This window comes from Mchenga conophoros, linkage group LG8 (genome assembly GCF_057382185.1).
Source record: "Mchenga conophoros isolate Kocher_MC1m ecotype Shallow Benthic linkage group LG8, M_conophoros_male_GT1.1, whole genome shotgun sequence".
Classification (NCBI taxonomy): Eukaryota; Metazoa; Chordata; class Actinopteri; order Cichliformes; family Cichlidae; genus Mchenga; species Mchenga conophoros.
The window spans coordinates 24422263-24438302 of NC_140533.1; the positions used below are offsets into that span (position 1 = coordinate 24422263).

The 16040-nt window shown below is 39.7% G+C and overlaps 3 protein-coding genes across 5 annotated transcripts; 1 reads left to right on the forward strand and 2 right to left on the reverse strand.

Moving 5' to 3' along the window:
• Nucleotides 1–128: 128 nt before the first annotated feature.
• gngt2b (guanine nucleotide binding protein (G protein), gamma transducing activity polypeptide 2b) lies at nucleotides 129–1016 on the reverse strand. Its single transcript, XM_085285132.1, has 3 exons — nucleotides 859–1016; nucleotides 606–694; nucleotides 129–465 (listed from the first exon to the last, which is right to left on the reverse strand). Exons 2-3 carry the CDS (start codon nucleotides 687–689, stop codon nucleotides 337–339), a joined length of 213 nt encoding a protein of 70 aa, XP_085141258.1. The 5' UTR covers nucleotides 690–694; nucleotides 859–1016; the 3' UTR covers nucleotides 129–336.
• Nucleotides 1017–3608: 2592 nt separating this feature from the next.
• Nucleotides 3609–8879, forward strand: tmem101 (transmembrane protein 101). The gene is made up of 4 exons (XM_085285151.1): nucleotides 3609–3788; nucleotides 4359–4539; nucleotides 5446–5592; nucleotides 6530–8879. Exons 1-4 carry the CDS (start codon nucleotides 3658–3660, stop codon nucleotides 6836–6838), a joined length of 768 nt encoding a protein of 255 aa, XP_085141277.1. The 5' UTR covers nucleotides 3609–3657; the 3' UTR covers nucleotides 6839–8879.
• On the reverse strand, nucleotides 8857–16001 carry LOC146568827 (uncharacterized). Of its 3 annotated transcripts, none has more exons than XM_085285148.1 (3): nucleotides 15613–16001; nucleotides 14612–14935; nucleotides 8857–10243 (listed from the first exon to the last, which is right to left on the reverse strand). In XM_085285148.1, the coding sequence occupies exons 2-3, from the start codon at nucleotides 14906–14908 to the stop codon at nucleotides 9473–9475; spliced, it is 1068 nt and encodes a 355-aa protein (XP_085141274.1). In that variant the 5' UTR covers nucleotides 14909–14935; nucleotides 15613–16001; the 3' UTR covers nucleotides 8857–9472. The 3 variants fall into 3 exon arrangements, with proteins under 3 accessions (XP_085141274.1, XP_085141275.1, XP_085141273.1); XM_085285149.1 differs by having other exon boundaries at nucleotides 14612–14938; XM_085285147.1 differs by having other exon boundaries at nucleotides 14612–14958.
• Between the last annotated feature and the right edge of the window lie 39 nt (nucleotides 16002–16040).

The window sequence follows — 16040 nt, forward strand, 5'->3', positions numbered from 1 at the left end:
CGCAAATCAGTGAGTAGTTATCACTATTTAATATTAACCAGTGTGATAAAATGAGATTAAAGTACAGTAGGAGCTCAAAAAAATCACATGTGTTATGTCTTTTCAATAACAAGAACAGCTACGTCAGGTTGAAGCTTTGCACAGCTATTTGGATTTAATTATAAATTGACAAAGAATATCCACAGGTGCATACAGAAATCCAGTGATGGAATTATCCATTACAGATTTCAGTTTTCTTTCTACTGTACATTTTATCCACAAAGGCTACAGGAATATCACAGCAATGCAACCAACTCTCATAAAAAACTGTGTGACTTTTCCTTGGATTTCTATGTGCTATGTTATTATGCAGCCGCCCTTGTCTCCCTTGTAAGGGTTCTTGTCATCGGGAACACCCTTAATCAGCGGATCATTCGGGGCCAGTCCCTCCACAAAAGCAATTGTGTCTGTACAGTTTGCATTCACCTGTTAATTATCGGAAAGATGAAAACAAAGAAGATCAGGGAAGTCGCACAAGTCATTTAAAATTAATCTTAATTAAATGTTTACAAAAGGCTTTGGTGGATAAAGTTAAAGCTAATTGTACTAAAAGAAGAGGCACTTACTGGTGTCCTAGGTGTGCTAACTTCCTTCTTCAACTGGTCTAGCTCCATTTTCAAGATTTCCTTATCTGACATATCCCGAGCCATCCTGGCTGTGAGAAGAAATTACAGATCAAAATATGTTAAATGTCACAACAGATTGAAAAAGTGTACTTTACTAACTATCGTAATGTCTTTAGATTTTTCTAATGGTCAAAGTTATGTTTAAATCCTCAATTTTAAAAAAAGATTTCAAAAAAAGAAACAGTGTCGTTACCTGTTGAATGGCGGGGTCCCCAACAGTCAGAGAAATGTGCTGACCCCTAAGAGCTCATCAACTGTGTGCCTCACTGTAGTCCGATCGCTTCTGCTCACTGACTGATCTGTGCTGCCCCACTGCTCTTCATCCCAGCTGATCCCCGGTGCTGGCTTTTGGATGAGGTCGGCACAGGATTGGGCCTGATGTCACCAATCCCTCATGATGAGATTAAACAATCAGGAGCTGTGACCCCTAAACAGGAAGGAGGAAGGCAAGGGAACACAGATCCTTTCAATTTGTTGACGCCATGCTGGAGAAAGTGAGATATGGACATAGAAATGATAGAGTTGGGAACAGCAGATCCTTTGCAGAGGATATGCTCTGAGATACATGTGGTCTGTCCCCCAAAGAGGTTTTACCCAAAACTATTGTTTGTTTAAACTGATAGTTGTGATTTCAGGTAGTTGGGAATAACAATACAGTGCACAGAGTTGTGGTACCACAGACTCATTGCAGATATACTTAAGGTCGATCTTGCAAAATAGACCATGGTGGAATCTGTGAAGTTATTATAGAATCATTATTCAATACATATTCATGACAGACTCATTAGTTCAGTTTTAACTCGTTTGAGGAAAGTTATTGATTATGTTTACATCACTGCATGCTTTTCTGACATCAAAGTGATTTAAAACAAAATAGCAGGAATAAAAAGGCTTCTTATTGGTTTATCTATCATCTGTGCTTATCTGCATGATTCATAGAGAAATGTAGAGAGAAGAGAGATGTATAGAAAAAAAGGGCAAAAAAACATACGCAGTACACACAAGTGCAAAGCAAAGACATGCTTTTGACAGAAGTACAGTTAGTGGCATCACTTGTTAGCTTTGCACAAAAATAGCTGTTAGAAATGTCCTTCAGAGAAAGTACAAGAAAAAAGTAATATGTTTTTTGTTCACTTATCTGCATTGCTTCAGTGAAGAATGTGTGGATATTTGCATATTTCTGTTATCATTAGTGTTAATTCAGTTAAAGTACTGACAATAGTTTTACTTTGGAAATAAGTTACAGAAGTGAAAATAAATACAAAGGTGGGTGAGATTGCTGATCATCATAAAACAATAAGGAAGGGTTTCTGATCTTGCTGTTTCTGTAGAATATGTTTTGGTGAGTAAAGCATTTTTGTTCAAATGTGGGTTTATTTTCAGCTTTGTATTGGCAGTACTTTATTAATTTATTAAAACAACACATTGAACATTAACTGAAAGCCATTCATTTCATTTAAAGTGATAGCATTTAGCTGCCGTCACTCAATCTGGAAGCATTAACATTTTCACCGCTTTGTTCCCATCACCTCCAACTGACATCTGACAGACATGGAAAGCTAATTGGCCTCCACTAAACCTTCAGTAGGACTCACACTAAGCCATTATCAGAATCTGGGTTAGTCTCATTTACTCAAGATTAACCTCACTGTGGATTAGCAGCAGAGCAGAAACACTCCTTTTCATTGTGAAGAGGCTTTTTCCCCACCTTGAGTTCATTTTTACTGCAAAACAGCTGTGCTAAATGTCATTTACAGGTATTTGTTATTGTCACTGGTGGCTTTGACAATTTATTTTATTGTTTTTTGAATATTTCTTTTGTTATGAACACTTGTTAATGAGCAGGACCGTCACTGGTGTGTTCATAGCATTTATATGGGATTGGAAGAGTTTTAACAAACTGCCAATTTATATTCCACAGTTACACAAAAAATACATGAATTATAAGTTGGAAATTAAGTATCAAGTTTAAAAAAAAACAACTGTAATTGAATGAAACCAGAATCAAGTTTAAAGATATTTTAATTTTTGATTTTGGCTACCTTAGTACAATAAACAATCAAGAGTAAAAACAAAAAATATTCAATTCAGTTTATTTATGTAGCACAATTTACAACAGCAGTTACCTCCTGGCACTTTATATTGTAAGCTACTGACCCTACAGTATTAGAGCAGTATTAGAGTATTAGAGCAAATGCTTTATTAGGATAATATGATACTATGAAGTCTTTAAGATGCAACAGGGCCTGATAAATTGACAATATAAATTACTGAGGCTTTTATCAGAGCCAAAGAGGTTATATAGAATATTTACTGTATTATATATAAATAAATATTTTAGTAAGACTCGCACTAAATATTTGCTTTTATATTTTGAATATAAAAAGTTAATATGTGTAAACTATACAACTATACAACATAAAACTTAATGCTTTTAAGCAACACCGTTAATCTATTAAATACAAGCTTTTTGGGGGTGTATACAAATTCAGTTTTCAATAAAAAGAAAAGAAAAGAAAATATTTACAAATATTTTTGCATAGTTATTGTTAAGGGATACTAGATGACTTGACGTTAAGTCGCCTAATCTTTCTTGTTTTATTGAAGAAAAATTAATGAATGCCTTAATGAATTCACTAAAAATGAATCAATATTAAAAGACGATCTTTTTTAATTGGAGAAAGATATCCAAGCCTTTTCTATTTAGAGCAATGGAGGTCAACTATCATTTCCTCTCATGACCTCTAAACCTTTCTGTAATTACGAATCATTTCCTGCAGATGGAGCTGTCGAATAGCTTTTGTCCCGGCAGTGCAGTGATTGGGCCACCCACCTGTTTGTCACATCAGCCAATAGGAAGACAGGAAAAAAATATTTTCAAAATAATAGCTGAAAAATATGCTTTTAGTTCGACACGTGAACATATTGTTACCCGGAAGTTAATGATGTATCCGATACTGTATCGCTGGCGATTAGATGTGCAGCAGCAACGATGGCGGGTCCCAGTAGGAAGCAGATGTTGAGGTTTCTAAGCCAAGTGGGGGCGTTTATTTTGACCCGGTTTGGATTTTGGAACTGCTTCAGCATGCTGATGCTCTTTGCTGAACGAGCGGACTCGAAAAGGTAAATAAAGAAAGAACGAGAGAGCTAGCTCAAGTTAGCTGACGCGCTAACAACCTGCTACTTTAAGATCGAGTCAAACTTTGAGGGAAAAAATAGTCTAAATATTAAAACATGTTATTGGAGAAGTATTAGCTGAAAATTGTTATGGCTGAAAAGGTTGAGTTTAAAGGATAAAGTTACACGAAGCAACCTTTTTTCTTTTATCTTAAATGTGGGAATGTGCTTGCTAGCTAATGTGAGTTGAATTGCAGAAATTACTCCCATGCCGAAAGTTGATGGGCTGAAGAAGTGGTTTAAATTAAGAAGCCGTGTTATATTTGGCCTCGTCTGTAATTTTAGATAGGGTAGGCTGTAATTTTCTTTCTTGGTCGTCGTTTCAGTGTTGATACTGGGTGTGTATTTTTCAGTCTATGGTGGACAACCACACCCCTTTGAACCATCCTGTAATTACAGCTGCTTCACGGAAAATGTATAAATATAAGTGTAAATCTATAACGTAACACAAAATTTTATTCTGAGGCGGGGTAAAACTGACCCACTGACACGCTTTTAATTCCCAACAATCTACAGGAAGCCAGATATCCACATACCGTACCTGTATGTGGACATGGGCGCTGCGGTGATCTGTGCCAGCTTCATGTCATTTGGGGTGAAGAGACGGTGGTTTGCTTTGGCTGCTGCCGTACAGCTTGCCATCAGTACTTACGCATCATACGTTGGAGAGCAGGTGTATTATGGGGAATGGCTTAAGGTGAGTGACGTCCTTTGATAGAAAAGTCAGTTCTGTTCACAGATATAAGTTAAATTGTCAGCTAAACAGATTAACTTTGATTTTAGTGTTATTTAGTGAATATGCTACCTGAGCTAAAAAGAAAAAAAGACAGCTTTTTGTTATATTTATATTGTTAACTAAAAGTAGAACAGCAATAACTAATAAGTGTTTAAATAAGCAATCTCTAACAAACACTGAGTGGATAAAAATAGTTCAGAAGATTGGTGAAATGGAACAGTTTGGTTTGAAAAGGAATAAATTAGTCTGTGATAGAGAATACTTGAAAACCCAAATTTTTCTTTTTTGTTATGACTGTATCATTGTCTCTTTCTGTGGAGAGACTGGAGACGGGATTCTGCTGGTTCTCCCACTTTCTGAAGAATCCTGTCTATGAATAAAACCTATGAGGACCCTCTGAATAATCTTTTGGCTGCTCCCTATAGTATTTGCCATAGCAGATCTTCTGCGTCACCATTGCCTGCCAGATTTTATTTAATGTAATATCTGACACCAGTCTGAAGTGATAATATATAACATGCATGGTGTGAACATGCAGTAATATGTTCTTCGAGATGTTTATTTTTGGGTTGTCTTTTTGCACTACACATGAACTCTAATACTTTTGAGCACATATTTGTTTATGTCTGATACTCATTGAATGTAATAAATTTCATTTTTTGACCACTGATGGAGGTTAAACTTCTACTAAATCAATCAATGGCCCGGATCAGTCTTTGAGCTATTAATCAAAAGTGGATCTGTGTCACACATGGCGGTGAAATTGGATCTGGGCCACCACTACAAGTCAGAGTAGATTGCTTTATCAGAGCAACTGTGGTAGGAACTTGCCTCAGATTGTGACAGCTTGAATCTTTTTCACTACAGGTGCGAATGTACTCCAGAGCGCTGGCCATTATTGGAGGCTTTCTGATTCTGGCCAGCGGCGCAGGGGAAGTATACAGACAGAAACCTCGCAGCAGATCCCTGCAGTCTACTGGACAAGTTTTTCTTGGAGTCTATCTCATTTGCATGGTAAGACACATTTCACTTCTATAGATTTTAGAGCTAGTTGGGCTATAGTCCACTTTGGGGAGATTAGGAATCTCCAGGTCTTGCTCACAAGTATGGGAGAGTGTAGCAGGAGATTGACACATGGAGTGTGTTCAGTGAGGGAGAGGCTGAGTGTGAAAGCAAAGCAGTTTATTTAGCAATCTACTTTCCTTTCCTTACCTTACCTGTTCATGAGCTGTGGGTAGTGACTAAAGAAATAAGATTGTGGATACAAGCAGTGGAAATGAGCTCTTTCTGAAAGGTGTCTTGACTTGTTCATGAGACACTACGAGGAGACATCAGTGTCTCTAAGGCGATGAGTTGATGTCGTTCAGGTTTTTGACTAGGATATCTTCTAGGTGAGGTGTTTTGGGCATGTCCTACTAGGAGGAGACCCCAGGGCAGACCTAAGACACACTGGAGAGATAATGTCTCTTAGCTTGTTAGGGAAATCTTGGTGTCCTCCCAGGAGAGCTGAAGGAGTTGGCTGGGAGAAGCAAGTGTGGGAATCTTGGCTTAGACAGCTGCCACAACGACCCAGACCTAGATTGTTAAGTGTGAGGTTTTGTTATTTTCACTCAATGCCATTGTGAACTAAATAGGTTTTAAATATAAGATGTTCCTTATTTTCCCTAGTGTCTTTATAAACTAAGTGTATATCTTTTTAGTCCTGCTTATACAAAACTGTGCGTACTGGTCATTTTTGAATTGATCTGTTTTATTCAATTAGATTCAGAGTCTGACCAGAATTCTTTCTGTGATCAAATAACATGAAATTAGCTACTTGTAATTAATTTCTACAAACCAGATAATCATTTATATGAAATAATAATAATATTCCATAAATTTCTGAGTAACATTTTATTGATCAGACCTTGTTTTTAGTTCAAATACTGCAGTGCTATTTTCTCCCCACTAGGTTTACTCCCTCCAGCACAGCAAAGAGGACAGGCAGGTCTATCTGAACCACATCGTTGGGGGAGAGGTCACTCTGATGCTGCTGGAGGTGGTGTTTGGCATCCTGGCTCTGGCCTTCCTCTCCGGCTGCTACATCCGCCTGGCCGCTCAGATCCTGGCCACCATCCTTCCTCTTATTATCTTGCTCATCGATGGTAACATTGGTTACTGGCACCACACTCGGAAGGTGGAGTTCTGGAACCAGATGAAGCTGATAGGTCATAATGTGGGCATCTTCGCCGCTGTACTGATCCTAGCCACTGATGGCTGAACAGTCACACACTCAGACAGCTTTTACAGACCAAGGTGTGTGCACCAGAGGAAGATGTCGTTGGCCTTTTCATCGTGGCCCAACTCTGTACTCAAAGCTGCCGTCACTCGATGACGCCTCAGGATTAAAAACAGTCACTGCTGAGACGGTTGGATGTAAGCGGCGTCGATTATCCAGTTTGTAACTTTGCTTTTGCAAGGAAAAAGAAAAAACACAACCTTGCTTTTTAAATGTTAATAATTTATTTGGGATTTATGTTTACATTTTTGTTTCTGATATGCTCTGAAGCTTGACAGGGAGTGTTATTACAACAAGCCTACTGGGAACTTTTAAAAGAGGTCTTAATGATTGCAATCACTATTTACAGTGGATGGTTTAAATACGTGATTTTCAAAAAGGGAAAAATTGCTGGGTGACAAATTAAAGGAAAAAGCCATCATGAAGCAACAGCTTGATTGGGGTTTTAGAGAGGGATGAAAGTGCACGGCTGCAAAGGAACAACACAAACAAATAGTTTTATGTCCATTACCTTGTTTTTGTAATTGTTAGAAGCCATGTTTGTAACAGAATTTAAATTTGACTTAATTCCAAAGTCCTTCTTGACCTGAAGAAAAGTTGAGATGCATTATCCTAGGTGGTTCTTATCTTAGTTGTCAACAAAAGCATCATTTTAGATAAATTCTTCCACAACCAGCAGTACTGTGCAAAATACCACACAGCAGTGAGACCAATCCGAGAAAAGGCCAAAATGATAACTGAAAGTATAATTTGATTAATTGCCAATCTGTGCTTAGCAACATGCTGAGCCAGAACAGCTTCAGTCCAGCTGTCTCTGTAATAAACAGCTTTAACCTAAGAGATTATTCACTAATTTTGTGATTTGGTTTTTGCAGAGCGCCAACTTAAAACATCAGCTCTCCTGTACGTACATACATACAGCTGTCTTTCTTAACCACCAACCAGAGGTTGGAACTGGATACTGTCATAGCTGACTTTGGGTGAGAGCGAGGGGCGGGGTATGCCACTCACACCTGCAGCCAATTTAGAACTCCTATAAAAAGTTTAATTAACTCCCACCCCTCACTGTAGGGGAAGGGTCAAAGGTTCAGGTTTTTCCTTTAATTTGTTGCACGTCTTATGTGATATTGCTTTTGAAGTGGAATGACTATGCTGGCCTATTGGGAATAAACACCATGTTTAAAGCAGTCTTTCAATGGGTAGTCCTGTCTGACATCATAGATGGTGTAAAAGGTGGGCTTGGCAATGTGATGTCTCCCGCTGGCTTTAAAGCTTCCAGATACGCGTTTTTACCTTCACCATTGTGTTATTAGAAGCAGCAGGTCTGACTATGAAACAGCACTCTCATTGTTTAATGGGTTGTCAATCATAAGCCTTAACAAATAAGTGTACTCATTATTCTCCTTCCGAAATTTACAAACTCAATTGGCTTCACTTTTTAGACCCAGTCCGTCTTTTATATGTCTACAGCTGTAATACTTTTTAACTGCTTACATTTTATATGAAATAACTGTTTCGTTACATGGGTATTCAAGTCACTTCATTTTACTGAAAGTTGCAGTTTGTTTTCTATGATGTGCCCAATTTGGCTCAACATTCAGTTAACAAGGAAGAAAGGCTGAATGTAACAGATCCTTCATGTCCAAGACTGTGCAGTGTGTTTAGGAGGCATAATTACCAGGATGAGTGATTAAATATGCATAAAGCCTTTTTGGAGGATTTATATTTAATGTGTGGCTTGTGTCAGTGTCTAAACCAACATGTAGTTCAACACAAAGAAAACACCTGAATGTGTTTTTATACTTAGCTAAAGAAGATTCACCTTTGAGCTTCCATTTATTCCATTAATGACTTCAATAATTTTTTTTTAGTCATATGTTGGTTTTATGTTTTTACTAATCTCACTGAATCACTTCCAACCTGCCAGACTGGTCAGTCTGTTTTGTTTTGTTTTGTGGTTTGCTATGAACTTTTGCAATAGGTTTGGCCACCATTGCTAAAATAAAGATTTCTTCATACAATATTTCATATTCCATCAACAATAAAACCAGTGTAATATGACCATAGTGTCACATCCCATATGGAACATGTTACATGTTTTAGCTCATTTAAAAAAGGTCAATGACAAAAAGGATAGATCAGGTACTGGAGACCAACCAGTTTTCAAAGGGGTTGAGATGTGGCTGTGTCGTAAGACCAGTAAAGGGAATTTCAAAAATGTTCGGCGGTAGCCTGATGTTGAATGAGTCCTACACGCACCGGAATAGTGCTCAGGCTTTTCTCTAGGCCCTACTCGCGCTCTTTTGCTGTAATCTGTAGATTAAGACAAAGTTTGCGTCTCATTAAAAAGTTATTTAGGCAAGTATACAAGATGACACTTAATGTTCATGTTACCCAGAACATATGGGTAAATTTGGATTGTTTACTATGCTACTACATGAGCCATTTCCACTTTGATTTCTCTCCTTTTTCCTACAGTGCCTGCTTCATAAGTATAAAAAGCTTTAAAGAGCATTGAAACAGAATAGAATGTGATAATTTGTACTTGTCTGCTGCTCAGCATCCAGAATCAGGTCACATATTAGTCCTAGAGTTCCTGTAAATGAGTAAAAAGTATCACTTTTCTTGTCCCTGGGACTCTGCTTCACTTGAGGCTTGTTTGTTCTTACGGTTGCGCTCCGCTTTTACCAGAGCACCAATCACAGCGAGCATCACGGTGATGGTGATGACGAGCACTGAGGCAGTCTCAGCTATACACAGCTGGCTGTCCATCGAAGCCAGGAGACTTCCGGCTAGCTGAGCGGGAGCGTGACAGATGATGTCCTTGTAGTCCTCTACGTGCAGATGTCGCACATGGTTGATCTTGCCGAAGATGCGCTGCAGCTCGCAGTCACAGATCCAGGGGTTGAGGGACATCTGAAGGTAGGTGCTGGTTGTCTGGAGCTTCAGGAAGGTCTTGAACCTTATGTGCTCTAGCTGGTTTCCCTTGAGACCTAGCAGAGAGAGCCTTCGCAAGGGAGCCAGAGATTCGGCCTCAATCTTTGAGATGTTGTTGTAGTTGAGCAGCAGGACCTCCAAGGTTTGCTGCCTGTTCAGCTGGCCATCTTTAAGAACATTCAGCCTGTTTCCCTCCATGTTGAGGAAGCTCAGTCGAGACAGGCTGCTCAAAGCCTTGATGTCCAGTCCTCGGATGTGGTTGTAACTGAGGTCCAGTTTCCTCAAGCTGCCACAGTCTTCCAGTGATTTGGAGTCTAAGTGCTGCAGCAGGTTGTTGCTCAGCCGGAGCTCCTGGAGGGAGTATAGGCCCTGAGAGAAGTCCTGAGGGAGCCACCGCAGCCGGTTAAAACTCAAATCCAACTTCTCCAGAAACTGCAGGGATGACAGAGACTAAAATGGAAAAAGAAATTAGAAACAACACGTTACTCAAATCAGCTGAGTTTGAATTGTGGTTTAACTTAAAACGTGGTCAGTTATCGGGTGTGTTTTCACAGCAACTTTTAAATATATATTGCATCTCATCTCAGGAAACCGGTTCCAGAGGGAAATTTAAGGGTTTTTTTCCGCCAAGCTAAAATCCCAAACAAAGCTGTGCAGACTTTTTTTTTTTGTCTCTGTTTAATTGAAATATTTTATTTTTGAATTGATTGGAGAAATAGAAATTTTAACTCTTCCCTTTAAATAATCTTCTAGAGTTAACCCATGTTTCTGAACTGGTGGTTTGTTTTATATTTCATGCATCCTTGTATAAGAAAATAACCGGGTGTGGATATGAAAAGTTAGTGAGGTCATCAAACCACATCTTTACTGATATGAACTGATGTATCAAAACTCGTCATGAAGGGAACACGAGAGGTCAAATGTTGTCTTTATGAGGGGGGGGGAAGAGTTAAATATTATATAGTAGTGAAGCTGTTGACTTACTGGTCAACCCTCACCTATGGTCGTGAGCTCTGGTTTTGGATACAAGCGGCAGAAATGAGCTTCCTCCAAAGAGTAGCTGGGCTCTCCCTTAGATATAGGGTGAGGAGCTCTGTTATTTGAGAGGGCTTCGTAGCAGAGCTGCTTTTCCTCCACATCGAAAATAGCCAGATGAGGTGGTCTGACTAGGATGCCTCTTGGACACCTCCTAGGTGAGGTATTCTGGGAACGTCCTACTGGGAGGAGGCCTTGGGGCAGACTAGGACTTGCTGGAGAGAGTCCCAGCAAGTCCTAGTCTTGCTGGGACTTGCTGTCTCTTGGCTAGCTTGGGAACGTCTTGTTGTCCTACCAGAAGAGCTGGAGGCGGTAAGTGAGGTAAGGGAAGTCTGAGTTTCTCTGCTTAGACTGCTGCCCCCGAAACCAGATGAGCAGCAAAAATGGATGGATGTGCTAAAGTCAAGGTTATCTTTGGGCATTGGCTGCTTTTTCACGCATCCGTGTACTTTTATCATTTTTGGAAGTATGTTTGTTTGTTAAGACACTTAACACTGACTTATTAATTATTAAACATTAAAAAAAATGCATCAAGGGAGTTCAAGTTGAAAGAGTGTTGTGTCTACACATCGACAATTTAGCAAAGAACCATTTTTTAAACAATATCTTTTGGCACTTTGGTATTTGCAGCCTGGTGACAAAAACACATTTGCTCCCCTTTCTTTTGTTGAGACTATGAAAAATGTTAAAATTTACACAGTTTGAAAGACATGAAATTGTATTTTGCACCAACATGGTGATTTCCAAAGACCAATTAGTTCTTTAAAACTTGGCATGGTGTGCAAAATGAGGAAAATGGACAAGTGGAGGCAAAAAGAATAAGTAGATGGTGTGACAGTCATCTCCTTTAAAAAAAAAAAACAACCAGTAAAAAAGTCCAGCAATGACCTGGCACAGGAAATTGGTGATTCATCAGTTCCTTCAGCCTCATTAAAAATGATCTCAGTGGAAGATTGGACGTCAAGAAGCCATTCTTAAGGAAGGGAAATGGAGGAAAGGTTGAGGTATGCCAAAACTCACAAGAGCTGGACTGAAAATCAAGGACAACAGCTCTTACGGACTGACAAATCCAAGTTTTAATTTTTTTGGTTTAAATTGTCATCAATATGTATGGAGGTGGCGGCACGGTGGTTAGCACTGTTGCCTCACAGCAGTTAAGGGAGTCTTTCTGTGTGGAGTTTGCGTGGGTTCTCCCCGGGTATTTCGGCTTCCTCCCACAAGCCAAAGACATGCACTTTGTGGGGATAGGTTAATTGAAAAACATCTAAATTGCCCGTAGGTGTGAATGCGGGAGTGAATGTGAGTGCGAATGGTTGTCTGCGACAGACTGGCGACCTGTCCAGGGTGTACCGCGCCTCTCGCCCTATGACAGCCGGGATAGGCTCCAGCGCCCCCCCGCGACCCTGAAAAGAATAAGGCTGTCTACATCCATTTGTAAAACACAGCGAAGGCTCTTTCCTGGTTTGCATTGTAGCCAGTGGAGGTTAGAGATGAAAAGTAAAATACCATCATACTGTGCAATATAATCTAGGAAGTGTCTTAAATTTTTAGCATGACATTGATCCCAAACACACTGCCAGTGCAAGCATAGAGAAAGTTTAGGTGGTGCAGAAGATTAAAAGCTGGTCCTACCAAATCTTGACTTTCAAGTTTGTTAGAATTGTACAAACTCTGTTTACCTTATTTACTGCATTTCCATGTATGTGTGCACACTCGAATAAAGTGCACTCGTTTCCCATCTTCCTAGCAACATATTAAGAAACGAATTTCAGCTCGTGAATTTTGCACAGTACTGCATATACTAGTGATGGGACGTTCTGTATCGAGGCTTCGGAGCGTGTGTCGAGTAATGGAGGGGGCGTTTCCGCGAAGCGCGTATCGAGGCTTGCTTCATTTATGGGAGGAGCTGAAAATGATGACGTCCGAAGCCTCGCTGCCCGGCTGTACCACGTGACTGGTTCATGAAGTGGTTCGAACTTTGCCGCGAGATATGACAGCGATATAAAGCCCTCAGACTTCATTCAAAAATGTAGGTGTTTGATGGAGAGTTGCGGTTAGTGAGAGTTTGGAGACAGTTTGGAGGTTTATGAGAGTGAGGAGAGAAAGTCAGGAGAGAATGGAGCCAGCTAAGAAGAGGAGGATGTCCTCCCCTGTGTGGGAACATTTTGATCTTATTCCTCCCAACAAGGTATGTAAATTTCTACAGAAGATGTATTTTCATGATACTGATGGTGCAATACAATTTATGTTAAGCTGTCTTTACTTTTGTACAAGGTGAAGTGTTTGCTATGTGCCAGGGAACTGGGCTATAACAACAACACCTCATCCATGCTTAGGCACTACAGAGCTTTGCATGAGAATAAGGGGGACACCAATTGTGGAGCAAGACCAGGTGAGCCATCAAATGCAATGATAATATAGCATGCAGTAATGTTACTAAATGATATAACAATATTATACAACTGTTATAAGTTACGTGTGTGATATTTATATTTGTGCTTTATCTTTATTGTCTTTCCTCAGGAGAACAATCTCAAATAGATGAAGACCTGGTCAGCATGGTGATTGAGGACTCCCAGCCATTTAGCATTGTGGAGGACAAAGGATTCAAAAGATTTGTTAAATCATTAAATCCCAGCTATGTTCTCCCCACTAAAAAGGTCATAAAAGCAGTGAAAATTTAGTTTTTACAGAATAAAATGTGAACAGGCAGGACTGAGGCTCAAAGCCTCAGTGTGTAGCTGTCCATACCTCAACGTTACAAAAGCACAACTACTGTCCACACCCCAACCACACCTCACCTCACAGTAAATGATCATTTCCATTTCAAGCATTTCCAAATGATCATTTTCCATACTGCCACTATAAATATACACAGTATACTGCCATCACTACAATATACATGTTTTACACACTCCTTTTGTTGTTGACATTTACAGGCTGTGTGCAAAATGCCACACTCTTCAAATTCATGCCAGCTATTATTTTTTACGTCCAGTAGGTGTCCTGCTAGAGCAAATGAAGCTTCATGAAGCTTCGCGTTGGGGTGAACCAATTGGATGAAAAGCTTCAGTGCTTCATGGGGCTTCATCTGCCCATCACTAGCATATACTAATGCCCCACTGAAAATCTAAGCAAGTTTCTTGTAGATAACACATTTGTTAGGTTACTTGCTGATTCTAACTTGGCTGTATGTTAATGTGAGTGAACGGGGTTTTTTTCTTCATTTCCTTGTGGTAGCGTAGACTTGGCCAGGATATACTCTGCCTCTCATCTCATCGGGTTTAATACGTGATAACTCAGATAAGCTCCAGCTGCCCTGTGCAACCCTGAACTAGATAAACCATTCAGGATTGAAAGGATGGATTTTAGTTCGCAGAAATAAAATATAGAGCTTTTGTCAGTTTGGTTAAATTTGCTTTGCTGGTTGTCCTGGAAAAATGTCTGCATTTGTTTATCGAGCTCAGGACATCTGCATGACTGTGTGCCGTCCGCATTGTAATATCAGTTCTAAACCTCTTAAATATGCCTCTGACAAAATCCACCCACAATCTAAATTTATAATAACCCCCTAAGACCTCAACTAAGACTACAAACTGACACTAAATACTGACTTTGAAAGAGAACTTCAATAACCAGTTCATGTTAAAATATTAATTAGAAAATTGCAGTACTCCTTTTTAAGTGTGGTTATTTCTTTGATGTAAGAATCTAAAGACTTCTACAGCTGCACTAAAATATCAAACACAGAAAACACACAATAACCAGCTCTTACTGACGTACCTGTGGGTGCAGAATATGGATGCTGTTGTTGGACATGAGGAGGATCTTGAGTGACCACAGTCCTATGAAAGACCTGGTGTGCACCTCTGTCACCTTGTTCGCACTTAGATCCAGCAGCCAGGTGCCGTGGGAGATGCTGGATGGGACCCGGGTCAACCCACGAGACCTGCAGTCCACCAGGTCTGAAGATTCATAGCACAAGCAGGGGCTGGGGCACAGTTTAAAGCCCAGCACGGCATTCAGGAGGAGAGGGAGCAGGAACATCGTGGCCAGCATAGTGCAGCCAAAGCCAGGCATCTTGCTGGAATCTGAGTGACCTCACTCCTGCTGAAAGGCATGGTTACCCTCTTGTAGTCCCCCCGAGAAATACATGTAGAAACCCAGAGAATTTGTTGCAAGGGCACGATAACGCTGTCATTTCAACAAATTCTCCATGAGCAAACATCGAACGGTTCCCGATTAGAGAGGGATTAATGGCTTAAACAGATGATCACATAACCACCACATCAGGGCAGGAAACTTGGTCCATTTTGGATCCTTTCCTAAAGTAAGGATTTACATCTGCTCTTCTATATGGATATATTAAGCTCTTTTTCATCATAGAACTCCCATATCCCTGTGATTTCAGCAACATGTTACATAAGATTGTATGAGTTTTTATAATCTCTATTATGGTAAAGGTAGCACTGGTAGTAATGTAATGGAAAAGCCTCTTTAAAAGTAAATCTTCAGTACAGCATTCAGCATCAGGACCATTATATTGGAAGCACCGAGGATCAATCAGCAAAAACAATTCAATATTTAAAGACTGCCCCAAAGAAATTAAAAATTGACTATTACGTATAATGTTATTTTTTAAAAAATACACCTTTCTATAAAAAAAATAAAATAAAATCGACTTCACCTTTGGGAGCATTTTTCACACTTTTCTGACATTTTGGAGTTGAAATAATTCATTAAGACAACCACAAGATATCACTGAACAACAACCATCAGCCTACCTGAAATGTAGCCATACCTCCACCCAGAAAAAGGAAAAAAAGAACATTTTTTCCACATAACTGCAGCTCCATTAGTGGTACTCATTTAAAAATTCACACTGATTTACTGAGAAGTTCGTTGCTGCCCACAGGATGGAGGCAAATGTCATCAACCAGCTTTAGAGTAACCCAGAGGCTTAAAACATTTAAATAATTAATTTGAAAGAGACATGGCGTCAGTTTCCTGTAATTACACAGATTACAACGCTACCAAACAGGACAGAAAGTGAAACCCGAGTGTAACCCGTATCTGATTAAAACGTCCTTACTGAGGACAGCTGATGGTCAGTCTGAGTTCACGTGACACAAGTGAAGTGGTTCCTCAGGAATGCAGCCAAATGTATTCCGAGGATGTCATATAAAATCAGGGTTATGACAAGAAAAAGACA

Excerpts from the sequence above, each read along its gene's own strand:
- gngt2b (XM_085285132.1), bottom strand. The coding sequence starts at position 689 with ATGGCTCGGGATATGTCAGATAAGGAAATCTTGAAAATGGAGCTAGAC. Across the intron at positions 466-605 it reads TTAGCACACCTAGGACACCA|GTGAATGCAAACTGTACAGA; the intron begins GTAAGTGCCTCT and ends GATAATTAACAG.
- LOC146568827 (XM_085285148.1), bottom strand. The coding sequence starts at position 14,908 with ATGCCTGGCTTTGGCTGCACTATGCTGGCCACGATGTTCCTGCTCCCT. Across the intron at positions 10,244-14,611 it reads TCCATATTCTGCACCCACAG|TCTCTGTCATCCCTGCAGTT; the intron begins GTACGTCAGTAA and ends TTTCCATTTTAG.
- tmem101 (XM_085285151.1), top strand. The coding sequence starts at position 3,658 with ATGGCGGGTCCCAGTAGGAAGCAGATGTTGAGGTTTCTAAGCCAAGTG. Across the intron at positions 3,789-4,358 it reads GAACGAGCGGACTCGAAAAG|GAAGCCAGATATCCACATAC; the intron begins GTAAATAAAGAA and ends AACAATCTACAG. Across the intron at positions 5,593-6,529 it reads GAGTCTATCTCATTTGCATG|GTTTACTCCCTCCAGCACAG; the intron begins GTAAGACACATT and ends TCTCCCCACTAG.